We start from the raw sequence: 17,792 nt of genomic DNA, 5'->3' as shown, positions 1-17,792 counted from the left end.
CACTGTGATTGTTGCTGCAAGAATGGATAGAAAGTACGTCCCCTCCCTTAGCCCGTCCAGGCCATTGCATTCCACAAACATAATGAGGGTGTTGTAGTTCTATCACTGCGCAGTTATCGGTATCAACACTGGAAGTCTACTAACTGATGCATTAACTGTGCACCTGGCCCATCAAGTCCTTTTCATTTATCATCTCATCTAATCAGCTCTGCTGTCCTAGGAAGAAGGCATTATTATTATTATTTCCACTTTACAGGTAACTAGGAGCATCCCCAGCCCTTTCTGTCCTTAGAATGTCTCCCAGTGACTGTACATCCTCTCTCCATTGCACCAATGGAGTTTCGTTGGGTTTCTCTCTACTCTTTAAAGAGATACCTTAGAACCAGAGCAAAGTTTTCGCTAGAGTCAAGCTGCAGATATATTACTCTCTCAAGTTCACACAACTTAGCAGATTCATCATTTGACCTGCAAGTACCTAGAAGGAGTCTGTCTCGTGTGACTACCCATAGGGGTTGCTGACTTTCTCATTGTCCACTAAGGGTTTTAAAAAGAATCATTAGTAGCACAACACTGTAAAGCAATTATACTCCAATAAAGATGTTAAAAAAAAAAAGTGGCCTGTTTGCTCCAAAAAATAATTAAAAAATAAAAAGCATCATTGATGGTTTAATAAATGACTAGAAATCATATCTTTCACAAACTATCCTCAAAACTAAACATTTGGCATGGACAGAGCCTCAGATCTTTGTATATACTGTAACAAAAATGCATGGACTGGTGAAAGTACTAGGAAAGCCACCTGTCAAGATGTCAGCCAGTGGAACATGCCATTCAGCTGACATTTAATCAATCTGTAATGATGTACGTCATCTGACACGAATCCATTGCTTTGAATGAACAGAAAGTACAGAATTCAGATGACAGGTTCAAGAAGAGCATAGAGACAGCTGTTGGGTGATCGACAGCATTTTTCATTTTTAGAGAAATCCTTCTTTTTCATGCTCCTTTGATCAAATCTCCAAGACATACTCATAGTCTGACAGGGTTTCCCTTTACCTCTGTTCCTTCTATCTCCTCCCCCAAACAGGTTCACAAATGTTGGAAAATAAACCTAGGTCTCGTTCCATCATTACAGTCAAATAGTTAACTACCAACATGAAGCTTCTCTGTCTCAGACACTTTTCTTTTACTGAAGTAGAGTTGATTTACAATGTTGGGTTAGTTTTAGGTATACAGCAAAGTGATTCAGTTTTATGTATATGAATATACATATAGCTATTCTTTTTCAGATTATTTTTCATTATAGGGTTATTGCAAGATATTGAATATGGTTCCCTATGCTATACAGCAGGTATATTATCAGTTATCAGTTATCTATTTTACATATAGGAGTGTGTTTCTGTTAATCCCAAACTCCGAATTTATCCCTCCCTCTCCTCCTTTCCCCTTTGGTAACCATAAGTTTATTTTCTATGTCTGTGGGTCTATTTCTGTGTTGTAAATAAGTTCACTTGTATTATTTTTTCAGATTCCACATATACGGAGATATCATATGATATTTGTCTTTCTCTGACTTACTTCATTCAGTATGATAATCTCTGGGTCCTTCCATGTTGCTGCAAATGGTATTATTTCATTCTCTTTTATGGCTGAGTAATATGCCATTATATACACACAACATCTGCTTTACCCATTCATCTGCTGATGGACATTTAGGTTGCTTCCATGTCCTGGCTATTGTTAAGTAGTGCTGCTATGAACACTGGGGTGCATGTATCTTTTTGAGTTATAGTTTTCCCTGGATATATGCCCAGGAGTGGGACTGCAGGATCATATGGTAGTTCTATTTTTAGTTTTTTAAGGAACCTCCATACTGTTCTCCATAGTGACTGCACCAATTTACATTCCCACTAAGAGTGTAGGAGGGTTCCCTCAAACATTCTTAAAATTGCCAGAGCATTTTTAAATGATTTGGCATCCTGCAGGGAAGTGCTAATTTTCGTTTTGTTGTTCACTTGCCCTACCAAACTCTCTCTGATGCGATGATGCTGCGAAGTTCCTGGCATTTAGAGGAGAATGAGGTTTATCCGTCTAGCTGGGGGAAGGGTAAGGAAGGCAAAAGGAGAGCAGAACTGAGAAGTGCATTTCGATTTGCTTTAGGACACAGTCACACTAGGTACCTTCCTGTTTTTAACCTCTTCTCTATGCTTACCCACTCCTTCCAAATTATAATGTCTTTAGAACAGATAAATGACACCTTGTTCAAATAGGATACACATCACAATCAATGGCTGGGGGCTACACAGACTGATCAGTGATACAGTCTCTTTTCCCCTCTTTGGAAAATATTAATACCCTGAGCTTTTCTAAAGACAAAACCGCAAGGACTGAGATCCAAATTCCTAACAATTCGTGTCTTCCACAGCCAGAAACCGGGCAGCTGGTAACGTGCTGTTTCTCCTTTGAGCTTCCCAGATTAGATCCTAAATGCAATTTAATTCCAGACTCCAATATACAGTTCCTGAATTATACTGAAAAAGAATCAGTTATGTAACAAATCTGCGTTACTACGACTGCACACTTGCCATAGATGACAGGCTATATTTTCTACTTTAGGTCCAAATGAAAATTTTTCAAATTGTATCACAACTTAAATATATTAAAGTATCCACTGCATAAAGGAATCCTATAAAATTTCTCTGAAATATGAGTAATCCTGTTAGAAAATCAATATGCACTGCTTGGCTTATCTTCTTTAATAAATATGGATTCTCATATAACCTGCTTGTGAAAGAAATCTATATTCAAATTCCTCCCTCTCTCACGGGAAAATAAAACATACAGAAAATGAAAATTCAGACCGTGCTAGGAATACCAAGGAAATAAACACATTAAAAGAGTAAGTAAATTTCAAATACAAAATGCAATTGTAATATGTGAATAGGAATATTTGGAAATTCCTTGAGGATGGTTCAGTACCCTGCTGACAGTGTAGCTGACCTACAGAAGTTTAGCAAATGAAGAACAGACAAGGTGCGTATTTAAAATGGAGTAAGTGCTACACAAACACAGGCTGCAGGGTGGACTGGGCTCCTCACTGATGGACCAGCTGCCCCAGTCTGGGAGGCAAGACACCTACCCAGACCCGCAACCTTGTCTAATGGCTGCGTAACTGCCACCCTTCCTCCCAGGGCCCAAGCAGGAGGCAGGCACCATGGCATGAGGTGGGAAGTTTCATCATGCTTTCCTAGCCTCAGTCTCCCTCTGCTGTAATATAATCATAGGCAAAAAAGACTCCTTGCTGCTTTTGTGGAACTTTCCGTCAAATGCATGTTATCCTACTGATGCAGGCAAAATTCTTATTTTCTTGTTAACCATAAAATGTTAAGGGCTTTGGTACCTGTGCTAAATTTATGATAGGCAAACAAAGTACCCTTCTTACATAGACAGTACTAAACTGCTTTTCTTTAAGTTTCCTAATATCAAAATAATTTATTCCCTGGTTATTAAGGATTCCAGATTCCCTTAATAATCTCAGATTCCAGAAAAGCTTTTCTTTGAAATCCAGTTAGGAAACAAAGACAGAAAAGAGTTAGAAGAAAAGGTGCCAAGACTGGTACAAAGGGAATCACAGAAAGTAACTGAAAAGAATCTCTTCCTCTTCCACAAATAAAGTCTGTTCAAAATGTGTTCTCTGTCTTCCTCTTCCGGGCCCATCCTCTACCCCTTCTCTTCTTGTCCTCTTCCTTCCCTCCTGAATAACTGAGTGCCCAGCCCTCAGGTGAGGCAGAGAAGAGAAGCGTCTGCACCAACAGGGGACGGGGGGAGCGAAACTCACTCAAGACGACAAAGCTGGGCTCGGTGTGTGCAGTTCCTACGCTGCGCAAAGTCAAGTACAGAGCCCCAGCCGGGGGAGGGGACACCCTCACGTGGACTGGGTGTCGGAGCCCCAGCCGGGGGAGGGGACACCCTCACGTGGACTGGGTGTCGGAGCCCCAGCTCGGGAAGGGGACACCCTCACGTGGACTGGGTGTCGGAGCCCCACCCGGGGGAGGGGACACCCTCACGTGGACTGGGTGTCGGAGCCCCAGCCGGGGGAGGGGACACCCTCACGTGGACTGGGTGTCGGAGCCCCAGCTCGGGAAGGGGACACCCTCACGTGGACTGGGTGTCGGAGCCCCAGCCGGGGGAGGGGACACCCTCTCGTGGACTGGGTGTCAGAGCCCCAGCCAGGGGAGGGGACACCCTCTCGTGGACTGGGTGTCAGAGCCCCAGCTCGGGGAGGGGACACCCTCTCGTGGACTGGGTGTCAGAGCCCCAGCTCGGGGAGGGGACACCCTCTCGTGGACTGGGTGTCAGAGCCCCAGCCGGGGGAGGGGACACCCTCTCGTGGACCGGGTGTCGGAGCCCCAGCCGGGGGAGGGGACACCCTCTCGTGGACCGGGTGTCGGAGCCCCAGCCGGGGGAGGGGACACCCTCTCGTGGACCGGGTGTCGGAGCCCCAGCCGGGGGAGGGGACACCCTCTCGTGGACCGGGTGTCGGAGCCCCAGCCGGGGGAGGGGACACCCTCTCGTGGACCGGGTGTCGGAGCCCCAGCCGGGGGAGGGGACACCCTCTCGTGGACCGGGTGTCGGAGCCCCAGCCGGGGGAGGGGACACCCTCTCGTGGACCGGGTGTCAGAGCCCCAGCCGGGGGAGGGGACACCCTCTCGTGGACCGGGTGTCAGAGCCCCAGCCGGGGGAGGGGACACCCTCTCGTGGACCGGGTGTCAGAGCCCCAGCTCGGGGAGGGGACACCCTCTCGTGGACCGGGTGTCAGAGCCCCAGCCGGGGGAGGGGACACCCTCTCGTGGACCGGGTGTCAGAGCCCCAGCCGGGGGAGGGGACACCCTCTCGTGGACCGGGTGTCAGAGCCCCAGCCGGGGGAGGGGACACCCTCTCGTGGACCGGGTGTCAGAGCCCCAGCCGCGGGAGGGGACACCCTCTCGTGGACCGGGTGTCAGAGCCCCAGCCGGGGGAAGGGACACCCTCTCGTGGACCGGGTGTCAGAGCCCCAGCTGGGGGAACGGGACATGGTGTGGGGGGGAAAGGAAGCTGTCCCAAGTGAGAGGGCAGGGGGAGGGGCTGACAGTTGCAACAGGAGAATGGTTACATGCAGGGCTTCATCAAGTAAATAAATATATTTAGGATCATGAGAGCTAAATATTTTTCACTGTTGGTCAAGGGAGCCACAATGGAAGGAGAGGAAACTGGCATGAAACGTGTGCCGGAAGGGAAATGGAAACATCGGTGTGAAGTCATGCTGTTTAAGATGTAGGCAGATATAAAAATAAATGGAGATGTAAAGCACTTGCAGTACGGACACCCCAACGGCAACGGAAAGGCCTAAAGCCCAGACCTTGCCACTAAATGTCCTTCTTCACCAAAAGGAACTAGGGCTCCTTGGAGAGATGGCTGATTTTAGGGGCAGGTCAGGGAGGGCACAAGAGGAACCCAAAATAGCTCGCGCCAGAAATTGAGGAAATGCTCAAAGAATCCCAGGGACAAGTCCAAGGTACAGCTTGGAGAGGCACCTGCTGCACAAAGCTGAGACCATATGGGCATCAAAATAAACAGTGACAGCCGTGGTTTATAATCTACTCAACATCAGACCACGCAGATACAAACCAACAAATAAATATATTAAAAGTTTGATGAGAAACAGGATATTTGCATAGTTTCCAAGCACCTCTCCACAAAATATGTACTAATGACAAAGAGGAAAAGAGGAATTTCAAAGTGGAAAAGGCTGGTGGATAATAATGCTAGTAACGCCACTGACAATAATGGGACAAAGTGGACGTACACGCCCCTGATAGAACGCGATGAGGACACACCATCCCTTCTGAGATTCCTGCCGAAACGCATAACTTCAATCTATTCACGAGGAAACACTGGACCCCCCCATGTGAAAGGACATCTTAGAAAATAACTGGCCTGCAACCTTCAAAAGCATTACTAAAAGCCAAAGAAAGACTAAGGAACTGTTCCATCCAGAAGGAGACCAAAGAGACTTAAGAACACAGCGCAATGCAGGGGCCCTTGTTCTGTAAAGGACATTACTGGGAAAGCTAGAGGAACCAGAACGTCAGGAAGTAAACAATGCACATTTCCAGTTTTGATAGCTGCATTACGGTTATGTAGGAGCATGGTATTGTAGGAAGTCCACACCAAAGCAGCTGGAGGCAACGGAGCATCTCATCTGGGGGCAACCTATCTTTGAAAGGCTTAGGGGAAAAACATTACCCATACTGGATTTGCAATGTACTGGTAGGTCTATAAAAAAATGTATTAGGAATTATACTTTGTGTTTAAATGGGTTAGGAGACATCATCCACAATTTTCAGGTATTAAATAAATTTCCTTAAGTAGATGATAGATCATAGCCTGAGAATGAATTCTACCTCAAGACAAATACTGGTGAAATTAATTTCCTGAGCACAAGATGGAACAGGAATAGGGTTTCCTATTAAGTCCATATTTTGGTAAACAGATAAGTTACTACATGCTATCAATGCATTGCCAATGTTCAGAAAATAAAATGAAACAAAACTGATTAGTATGGACCCATGTTAAATAAAATGCACTCTTTCTTTGGGGATTTAGAAGGCGGGGTGATACTGATCATTGATGGGCAGCTCATTCTTTATATCAGAGCGATATTCTTTATTTTAAATAGTTTTGCTTTAAACAATTACTCCAGAGCAATATAACTACCTAATCTGTAGCATTCTGTCTTTTATACACTTTTCGTAAAAAGAATCCCATAAAATGTTTTCCTCACATCACAAACCAGTATTATTTTTAGTTTATATTTCCAGCACTGGCCAAAGGTATTTAAAGCTCTTCTACTTCATTACTTTGATGTTTACCTATGAACCTTCCATTTTAAAGCTGTTGGCAGATTTTGCCTTTCCCAGTTCTTGAAATCACTGTGAAATTACTTGTGAAGGGATGGAAACCTGACCTTATATTCTTCTGTTCCTTTCAACGTTATTCTTATGGAATAAAAAATGTTTATTCTTTTGCTATTCTGGAATTATCCTATCATTATCCTATCTCTGCCTGTCCACCGATAAATAAAAATTTAAGATTACATTCTTTCCACTTTTTTTTTTTAACCAATGCAAGAAAGTAACAGTGCTAAAAAACAAGCAAACAAACAAACAAAAAAACAACCCAGTATACTACTTGATATCTAAAATATGCCCGGGTTCTTTGTAAATCACTTATTTTTTCCTTTTTAATTTTTTTAACCCCATTTGATCTTTACAGGCAGGTATCATAATCCTCATTCCCCAGATGTTTTTTCTATGACATCTGCACCAGCAGACACTTTCTTTATTCACGAAGTGGCAGAAAAGATAGGTACAAAATGTTCAAGGTATGTGTTCCACGGTAACGCACGACCAGCAAGATGCCATGAGCAGTGAAATATGTACGAGTGCCCTGTTGCCTGTGTGACCAGGACTTTCCTGTAGTGATTTCCATAGTGTAAATTGGCAGAGCAAATTATTCTTGTTACATAATAGTCTTACATAAATTATTATGTGCTCATTCCTATGTAAAACATACGCATCACCCTGACCTGAATGTGACCACCTAACGTTGAGCTTAATGCCCCCCACTAAAGGAGGGTGGAAGAATGGAATTTATGGGACAAAGGAGAAATGTCCCATGAACCTCCTCATGGGAGGCTGTGAAATGTAGAAAAAGCAAGTAAAAGCTGGGGCAGAACTCGTGTAAAAAGGAACACTTCTTCCACCTCATCCTGGGCACAGCTGGATTGTTCCATCTTTTAATAAAACGCCCACCTTCTCTCTTTCATTCGATCAGCTACCGAGCAGACACCGTGTGTGTCTCTGGCGATGCAGGTTACCGATGTGACCACTCAGCTCCATCACAGGAAAGACATGGTTCCCTCCACTTCCTGGAGGGGGCGCTTCTTAGGAACGTCCAAGCAAGTCAACGGGAGACGGGCACCAGTGCGCCAGATCACGAGCTTTACCCTCACTCAGCGCCCACAGAGGACATTTCACACGTGCTCAGGCTACGCCTAATGAATGTTTGTTATGAGCGCTCAGAGATGAGTATTGAGAAAAGGGGTCCCTAGAACGCTTTCCAACTAAGAGCAATTACTACAGATGCAAGGGTAAGCCTCCATTTCCATCTCAAGTTTCCAAATAAAACATTCCTTCAAGTGAAGGACAAACTGGTTTCTGAAACCCGCAGGTCTCAAGTGACCCACATCTAAAATCCCCTTTTCCACAACAGTGGCGTTCGTAACTACTCCTCTCAGCCCCGCTGCGTTTTTTGCACACTGGCTACATTTGTTACATTTGGTTCCAACCCAGCAAAATAAAGCACACTGTTTACAGGTGAAAAAGAGACTGTTAAGAGTAAGAGCAAACCACTGCCCCTCATGTCTACGGATGTACGTAATAGGAAATTAAATGGCGTTTTAAATGCTTTTAACTAATTAAATTGGAAGGTTTCGTTGGAATGCCACTCAGCAGTAAAGCTAAATTTGCTGTTGAAGCATTTTAAAGAACTATTTTTTTATGTCCTTGGACTTGCCAGAGGGTTACGAAATAGAGAGCTCTTCTGCCCTCTGTAAAGACGGGGTTGTGGGTATCTCTCAGAGAGAGATGAGGGAGAATTATGAATTTAATTATATAAGTTGTTTCACTCTAACTCTTAAAAATAAGAGTACTAAATTACAATGTATAATAACAGCTTTTAACCATCAATCAGCCAAATGGATCTGCCATTTCCAGTTTTCACTGTTGCTAATCGCTAAGTGACCGCTGATGCCACTGCAGAGAGGGGGGAGTGGCTGGCTGCCCAATAGCGACACTCAGGGTCAACATCAGAGAGCAGACCTGGGGCAGCTGCCAGGTACCAGCCAACAGTCACGCCTCGAGCAGGTGTGGTCACCCCGCAGAGGTGGAGGCATACCTACCTGCCAGACCAGGTGCTCCTTGGCCCCCGGCACTGCAGACAGGCAGACGCTCAGCACAACGGTGTGGGAGGAGGAGGTGAGGACACTGGCGACGACGGCATCTCGCATGTTAAAGGGCAGCATGGTGTACACCACGAAGATGATGAAGAGGAAGAAGGACACCTACGGGTGGGGAAGAAGGACAGGGAGAGTCACAGAGAGTGCCTGCTTCCAAATGCTCCCCCTCTCCTTCCCATTAAGGGCTGCACGGATCCCCGGGAACCGCAGCCATGCAAGAAATAATATTACGACAAAAAGAGGGCACGTCCAAACAAATCCGCCGCGTTACGCAAAAGGACTAACGATTGCGATGGAGGGGGAGAAAAAAGGTTCTTTTTCAGAATTTGGGGATTTTCAGTTTTGGTATCCAAACCACTGCAGACATTAGGTGAATCTGAGCACTTCATGCGCATGGGTGCAGAGCTGGTCCTAAACTCTCAGAGTTTTGTATCTGTGCTTTAGAACACACATCTGGATTCTTTAAGTCTTCTGTCAAACTGTTTCGGGAAACTCAGGGAGAATGGATGGCTGCCACCTGCGGGGAGTTGGTAGAAGCAGATGCAAAGAGCGGGGGCATGGAATTAACAAAATAAAGCAGCTTAGAGACGATTCCCCTGTAGTGAAAACAGTTTGACAGTTTCCCAAAGGTTAAACATACAATTACCATGTGATCCTAAATATATACCCTAGAGAACTGAAAACAAGTCCTCAAACAAATACATGTACGCACACGTTCACAACAGCGCTATTCACGATATTCAAAAGGTGTAAACAACACAAATGTCCATCCACGGATGAATGGATAAACAGCACGTGGTCCATCCACACAATGGAACACTATTCAGCCCTGAAAAGGAAGGCAATACTGATCCAGGCTACCATGTGGGTGGACCTCAAAAACGTTATGCTAAGTGAACACAGCTAGGGCAAAAGACCCCATATTGTATGATCCCATTGATATGAAATATCCGGAATAAGTAAATTTACAGAGACAGAAAGCAGATTGGTGGTTTTTAGGGGCTGGGGCAAGGAGGAATGGGAAGTAACGGCTCAACAGGGAAAGAGTTTCCTTTGGGGTGATGAGAATGTTCCAGAACTAGATAAAGCTGGATATGGCACACACTGTGAATATACTAAAAACCACTGAATTCTTCCCTCTAAAGTGGCTAATCTATGTTATGTGAATGTCACCTCAATTAAAAAAAATCAATTTGAAACAGCTTAGACAAAAGTTCGGAATGGAAAAGAAAATGGTTTAGCAGGTCATAAAACAGGCCATTGTCATTATAAAAGAAGCAGAACATCAAAAGGGATAAAAAGGTGATAAATCAAGTGGAAAAAAGACCAGACCAAGGTCAGAAAAATAGGGAACGTGAGGTTTGGTAGCTTCATTCACCACTCAGCTCTTCACTCGAAAAGTAAGTGAGGCTAAGGGAAGAGCTTGCCCCACTGTTACAAGATGACCCGTGTTACTTTAAGGAATCTTAACTCCCAGAATAGCAGGAAGGACACAAGAGACAGGGCACCAGCTGTTCTGCTCGAGTCCGTGTGTAAATTCACGGGAAGGATGCGGGCAAAAGGCTCTGCTCTGGATTTAAAGAGAGGGAAGCTTGGGTGGACGCCAGGCTCATTTCCCCTCCTGCGTAGTCGTAGGAATCTGTACCGCATATTACCATCAAAAAGCAACTGTACAGGTTCTCTTAAGCAGGGTGTCTCAGCCTCAGCACTACTGACCTCTGAGGCTGGATAATTCTTTGTGGTGCATGCTGTCGGTGCACTGCAGGATGGGTGGCAGCGTCCCTGGCCTCCACCTATCCCCCCTTCAAAGCTGTGACAGTTGAAAATGTCTCCAGCCACTGTCCAATGCCTTCCAGGGAGTAATACCATCTCTGGTGGAGAACCGCTAAGCCACAGGAAAACTCTCTTTTAAGAATGAGGAAAACAATTGTTATGTAGTCACAGCTCAGTGAGAAAATTAAATTTACTTTCGAATCCCTAATATCCAGCAAATTTACAGGAAACACTTGCAAATAAGGTATTATTATTTCTACACGTAGAATTTATGCCAAACCCTTATATCCTGCAAAGGCATTAAACAAATATTTTCAGGTATCTGAATTGACAATTACCAAAGAAAACCTCTTTGCCAACTACACGTTTTTCTTCTAATGCAAAATCCTGTAGTACTTCTTTGAAATTAACAAAACTTTTGGACAGCTTTAAAACGCTAACACTATTTCAATTAATACACACTCTGCAAACATTCTGAGCTTTGAAATGGAAGCATGTGGAAAGCTTATCTGCAGTAACCAAATGGAGAATAGAGGCGGCCGGTTTTCCGAATACGGTGGCTCCTGTTATTCACTTTTGGATGACAAAAGGAAATTGTTAAAGGTCAGTTCAGCAAGTCATATTCAATCAAGTTTTGGATTTTAGTGGCAGCATCCCAGGAGTAACATTTCAGGAGCTCAGCGAGTGGTGCCCGGGCTGCATTCGGCAGGCTGGATGGAAAGAAAGTCTGGTGCGGTTTCAAGGCCCAGGGGGGGACAGTCTGCACCTTTTACTCCCAGAGGGCTCTATTTTGTTTAGCCTGCTTTCCAAAGCAACTTCAAATAGGGCCATATGTAAAACCAAAATGGATTTGCCATATCTAAAAGAATGTGTGAGTAAAAAGGTCCAAAACATTAAATACAGGCACTTGGGTTCCACGTTAACATGGGGGACATTTCCGCCACTGGATTCCCCTTGGATATGTCTCTGTCCAGAACCTAAAGAGAGAGGAGGATGGATTTGGTTCTGGACCCTGCACGGAAACCCAGAAGAGCATGGGATCAGAAGTGGCGGCCCTCATCCCAATAGGACGGTTTCAAGTGTATCTCTTAATTGTGGCCCGGCATCGGCCTTTTTCAAGACATGCATATCTTCTCTTTGAAGGTCTACTTGACCTTCAAGCTCCACAAGTTTCAAACCGACTAAGAGATTCTCCTTTATGTTCTTAAACTTATTCCTGTGCCCGATAACTCAATTCTGCTCCTCATGCCTCACTCTCCAAACAACCCAGGCGTAAACATTTGAGAATCACTTCTTCTGACAATCCTTCACGTACACACTCAAGAAAAAAAGAAGTCTTCTGCCTTCAGAACTCCAGGCTCCGGCATCTGACTGCTCCTTTCTGCCTCCACAGCCACTAGGTGGGCTCAGTACCTTTCCGTTTGGCAATAAATATGCTTCCACACTTTCTCTCCCTCCTCCCCCCCATAACAAGGACACTGGAGTGAGCATCCTTCCTCACTTTGGCCCATTCCACCCCATCCTCCATGCTCCTGGCAATCATCAGGACTCTTTACCAAACATTTCTAGCTTTCCTCCTTCTGGGTACGTGGTTCAAATGCATCGAGCGTTTCTTTTAAGTCAGGCGAGACCTGTGACTCACTTTGACAAGTGGAGCATCTGCAGAAGTGATACGTGTCCTTTCTGGGTGGAAACTTTAAAAGCTAGCGCCCAACTTGCCAAGTCCCCTCCCTCCCTGGCAACCACGGAATCAGTGATGGAGCTTCTCCCAGCCTTGGTCTCAAGGGGGGGCAGAGCCCCTCGGCTGACCCACATGGACCTGTGAGCATATGAATGAGACTTAACCCTTTGAGATGGTAAAATCTGGGTCCGTAAGCACAGCCCGGATGGTCCTGACTGATACCAAGCTCATACAAACACACACACACATGCACACATCTGGGAGGTTTAACTGATGGGTTAAATAGGATGCTTTTATATGCATTACTCTGCAATGTGCTTTCATCACTGAACTAGATATACATCACAGCCGTCTTTCCAAGTCTATAGATGTGAAGGTATTGTTTACTTTTTACCAGCTGCAAAATATCCCATAGAAATGGATGCACCACACGACTCCAGAATTTCCTTACCGATGATCCCTGTGGCATGATAGGAGCCCCTTATCCAACTGATACAATAATACTCTCACTGATCTCCTTTTCTCCAGCAGTCTCCTTTCTTTAATCCAGCCAACATACAACTGCTGGATTTGTGATCTTGAGTGCAAAGATCGAGTTAGTTTTTCCTTAGATGAATACTCCCTCTGGCTTACCCCTGGGCTCTGAACACTTCTCCCCATGGCTTCTTGTGATCACAGAGTAAAGCAGAAAACACACGGTCTGGGGGTCCAGACTGGCCCCAGGCTGACCTTCCCATCCTCACCCCCACTCTGCTCTGGAAGCAGCCTGTATTCCAGCCAACCCTGGTCAGCCCCGTGCTGTAGGCATGGGGGGTGCTCGCCTCTAGGTCTGCCATTTCTCGTTCTCAGAAGGTCCTCCCTCCTCTTCTTGGCCTGTTGAAATCTCACCTCTTTCTAGACCCAGTTCATATACCAAAAATTCTTATCATTTCTCCAACACCCTCCAGCTGTTCCCCATCTCACTCAGAGTAAACTCTTGTCTTCCTTGATCCAATCGACCTCGCCATTAACTACAGCCATATGAAATTTTGCATGATTATTTCTCTACTGATCAAAAAACTTAAATGAACAGACATCTGTCAGATGTCTATGTCAGGCAACAGCAGACACTGGATCGAATAGGAAACGGCCCCCGTTCTCAGGGCACCTCCTAGTTTACCCTCCAGGAGTCCTTGAGCCCTAGGGAAAAATATGTAGCTTATTGTTTTAGCATACAGCTAGAAATGTGACGTTTTAGTAAAAACTGCCCAAGGAAAAGATAGAATTTTTGAAGAGATTGATCTAATTGAGCATTCTGGAAGGTAAGTTCTAAATTCAAAATAAAAATTTCCTCTTTGAATGTTATTCCCACCCCAAAGGACCGCTGATTTTGAGAATATTTATATGATTTACTCATTAGGGGCATCTTGAAAACTTTCTGGAAACATAACTATAAAGCTATTAAGCCAGAAATGTGCTTTAACTTTTAGAAAAACTAAACACGCAAGCTATATTTACCTTTTCATGTAGGTTAGTATTTTATTAGCTTGTTCCCTGATCATACTTTACATAAAGATTATTTTGAGTCACTCTTACATTTTTTAGTGCAAATATCACAACTGTGTAAAACAGAACTTTCTTTAATTGGGGAATCCTGTCATACCGATTTTTAGTGCTAAAGCATCCGTGTGTGTTAAGGCTTCTTTGAGTGTCTCCTTACGATCACCCTGCTTTTCAAATTTAACTTTCTCCCCTCTCCCCTCTTTCTCCAGGTCTTCCCAGTGGAGAGGGAGTTTCTAGATCTATCTATACGTATGTGTACACATACATACATATATGTACATACATACGTACACATATGTAATTGCTGTGTGTGTACGTGTGCAGACTCTGGTGAATCCACATATTGCACCTCACTGAATTCCCTCAAACTCCAGGTCTCATGTCTGATGTTCAGTTAAGAAGTCACCTCTCCTCAGCCGGGAGACGGAGGCTTACCCACAAGGACTAACCAAGGGAAAGGAGATACACACACACACACACACACACACACACATATATAAAGGAATATTATTCAGCTATGAGAAAGAAGAATATCTTGCCCTTTTTAACAACATGGATGGACCTTGAAGGCATTATGCTAAGAGAGATAAATCACAGTGAGAAAGACACTGATGATTCACTTATATGTATGATATCACTTATACGTGAAATCTAAAAAATTCAACTTGTAGAAACAGAGTACAATGGCGGTGACCAGGGGCTGGGGGTGGAGAGATGGGGCAATGTTTGTCAAAGGGCACACAGTTGCGGTTATAGGGCAAGTAAGTCCTGGGGATCTAAAGCACAGCATTGCATTTACAGTTAACAACGTTATTATATACATCAAAGTTGCTAAGAAACTAGATCTTAAAGTTCTCACCACAAAAAAGGAATGACAATTATGGGACATGATGGAGATATTAGCTAACACTCTGGTGGTTATCAAAGTGATCTTTTAAAATGTTAAAACTGACCATGTCACTCCTCCTCTGTTTATATCCCACCACTGGCTTTCTACAACACTAAGAAAAAATTCAAAGTCCTCAGCATGCCAATATGGGCTCCTCATGAGCTGGTCTGGCTGACGTCTCTAATCTCATATCTCACTAACTCCCATCACCCCACGTTCACAGTTCCTCCACACTGGCCTTATTGATGTTCCTCCGACAACCTCAGGGCCTTTGCACTTCCTGTCCTTCTGCCTCAAATATGCTTCCTTGGATCTTCCCTTGGCTGGCTCTGTCATCCAGGACAGAAGCTCAAATATCACCTCCCAGAGAGAATCCCACTAACTCTCTATCTAAAATATCACCCCCATTCATCCTCTAGCTAATCACCCTGCTGAACGTCTTCCTATCATTATTGGAATCTGAATGCTTATTTTTATATTTTTCTCATTTTTAGTTTCTGTCTTTATCCATACAAATGTAGGCTCCATGGAGACAAGGACCCTGTACGGACCTGAGAATAGTACCTGGCAAATAAAGATCTCAACACATACATGCTGAAGGAAAGAAGGGATGAAACATTTCAGGTGTAACTACACATGCAAGTTCCGAGCAGGGAAGCAGAGAAGGCTGATTGATTAGAGGCTTGTGCTCCACGGTGTGTGACTCAGGAGTGCGAGCCTGGCTCTGCAGACTTGCATCCATTCCCACGAGTCCAGGCAGCATAATGGATGACACTCATTTTTATCCCGGCTCATCTTAACCTCTCATCAGTAGCAAAGATAACTAAGAGCAGAAGAGCGTCACAGCTACACATTCGTCATTGAAAGACCCTAGTAATGAAAATTAAGCCAGCTCCTAGCGTCAACAGTGCGTTCTGTGCCTTTGCTAACCTGTGCGTGTCTGATGACTTCTGCCTGGGTGTATGTGCCGTCTTCCCACCTCTCCCCAGTTCATTACTGGTCTCGGCTGATGGTCCTTCAGGGTATGGGAGGTACAAGCTTCCTCAGCACATCCATTATGCTCCGTACCAGTAACAACCCTGAATTGTCTCTTGCTCTGTGGGGCTCAGATCCTTGTTACACCAACTGTGGGCCTTGCGCCTGATCTCAGCCTCACCTGGGAGCTTGTCAGAAATGTGTGCTCTTGGGCTCCATCCAAAGTTTACTGAATCCGACTTTGTATTCTAACCCTGTTCCCAGGTGGTTGCCTGGGACCCACACGGATCTGATGGGCTCTGGGTGGGTTCAGTGGTCAGCGTTAGTCTTGCTTGTGTGGCAGAGACTGCAGAGAGTTTCCAGTATGCCAACCAGATGGGCGCACAGGACAAGGGAGATGTGTTCACCTCTGCCACGCTGCTCTAATCAAAGCCTGGTCCAAAGCAGACACTGACTTAATCAACGAATCGGTGAACGATAAGTCATTATTCATCTTTGACTTTGTTATTAGATCTTGTTTTTTCTTTCTTTTTAAAAAAATTTTGGAGTATAGTTGATTTAAAATATTGTGTTAGTTTCAGGTGTACAGCAAAGTGAATCAGTTATACTTATACATATATCCACTGTTTTTTAGAGTCTTTTCCCATATAGGCCATTACAGAGTATCGAGTAGATCTTCCTGTGCTATCCAGAATGTCCTTATTAGTCACCTATTCTATATATAATAGAGTGTATATGCCAATCCCAATTGCCTTATCCCTCCCACCCCAGCCGTTAACCATAAGATTGTTTTCTACATCTGTAACTCAATTTCTGTTTTGTGAATAAGTTCATTTGTACCATTTTTTTAGATTCCACATAAGTGATAGGACATGACACTGTACATAGAGTATCCTAAAGATGCTACCAGAAAACTACTAGTGCTTATCAGTTAATTTGGTAAACTTGCAGGATACGAAATTAATACACAGAAATCTCTTGTATTCCTATACACTTACAACAAAAGATCAGAAACAGAAGTTAAGGAGACAATTCCATTTACGATCACATCAAAAAGAATAAAATACCTAGGAATAAACATACCTAAGGAGGCAAAAGACTTGTACTCAGAAAACTATAAGATACTGATGAAAGAAATCGTTATTAGATCTTATTTCTTGACGTCTCCAGGCCAATTTGATTTTAAAATAGAGACCAATCTAAATAATTATTTATTTCCAGCTTCATTTCTACTAAATAAGCAAAAGGGACCAGACCAACAGTTACTGATGACATGTGATGTCTGGGTCATTCGACACACCTTCCTCCACGTTGTCCCTGCCCCAACCTGTTGTTTCCATTTTCCTGACGGGAGCACTCGTTTCAGAGGAAGGAAATGAATTGTCCATTTGAGTCATCAAATAGTATCTCTCATTCGATTCTGAATAGTTAAGTAGAGCTCCATCTTTCTTACTATGAAAGATATACTTAGAAATTCTTGGAAATTATACTATACCAAAACATCTTTAATGACCGTAATTCAGGATAAAACGCAGGGACACCTTGAAGACTCAACGACAGAAAAGATTCTATTTTTCTTCTGCAGATATTTTTGGCCAAGAATATTTTCTGAATATTGACTCTATTTTTACAGAATATGAAAACATACCTTTAAATGTTATATTATTAAGAGAAAGAATACATATCATGTTCTTTGATGGAAAGCCTGGGCTCCAAAAGAGTAATGATGAAATCATGAATCACTGGGTAGCTTTCATTCTTCTCCTGAAAATGTTTTTCAGAGTTAAGGGAGATTGATGTTGGAATCAGAGGTAAAACAATAACTTTCACTGTGCCTTTTTTTAATTTAAAATAGGTGGGAGGTATGTCATAAA

General features: G+C 43.9%; 1 protein-coding gene across 3 annotated transcripts in view; it reads right to left on the bottom strand.

Annotated features, from left to right (window-relative positions):
• The window catches only part of ADCY2 (adenylate cyclase 2), a 441,592-nt gene that overhangs the window by 314,608 nt on the left and 109,192 nt on the right, over window positions 1-17,792 (bottom strand). For 2 of the 3 annotated variants that reach the window (XM_059063263.2, XM_059063264.2), the window contains exon 3: window positions 9,002-9,163. The exons of the other annotated variant lie outside the window; for it this stretch is intronic. In XM_059063263.2, coding sequence (XP_058919246.1) covers window positions 9,002-9,163 — 162 coding nt within the window. The remainder of the gene's footprint in view (window positions 1-9,001; window positions 9,164-17,792) is intronic. 3 annotated transcript variants of the gene reach the window in all.

This window comes from Kogia breviceps, chromosome 4 (assembly GCF_026419965.1).
Source record: "Kogia breviceps isolate mKogBre1 chromosome 4, mKogBre1 haplotype 1, whole genome shotgun sequence".
NCBI classification, from domain to species: domain Eukaryota; kingdom Metazoa; phylum Chordata; class Mammalia; order Artiodactyla; family Physeteridae; genus Kogia; species Kogia breviceps.
This window is presented reverse-complemented; position numbering and strand designations above follow the sequence as displayed.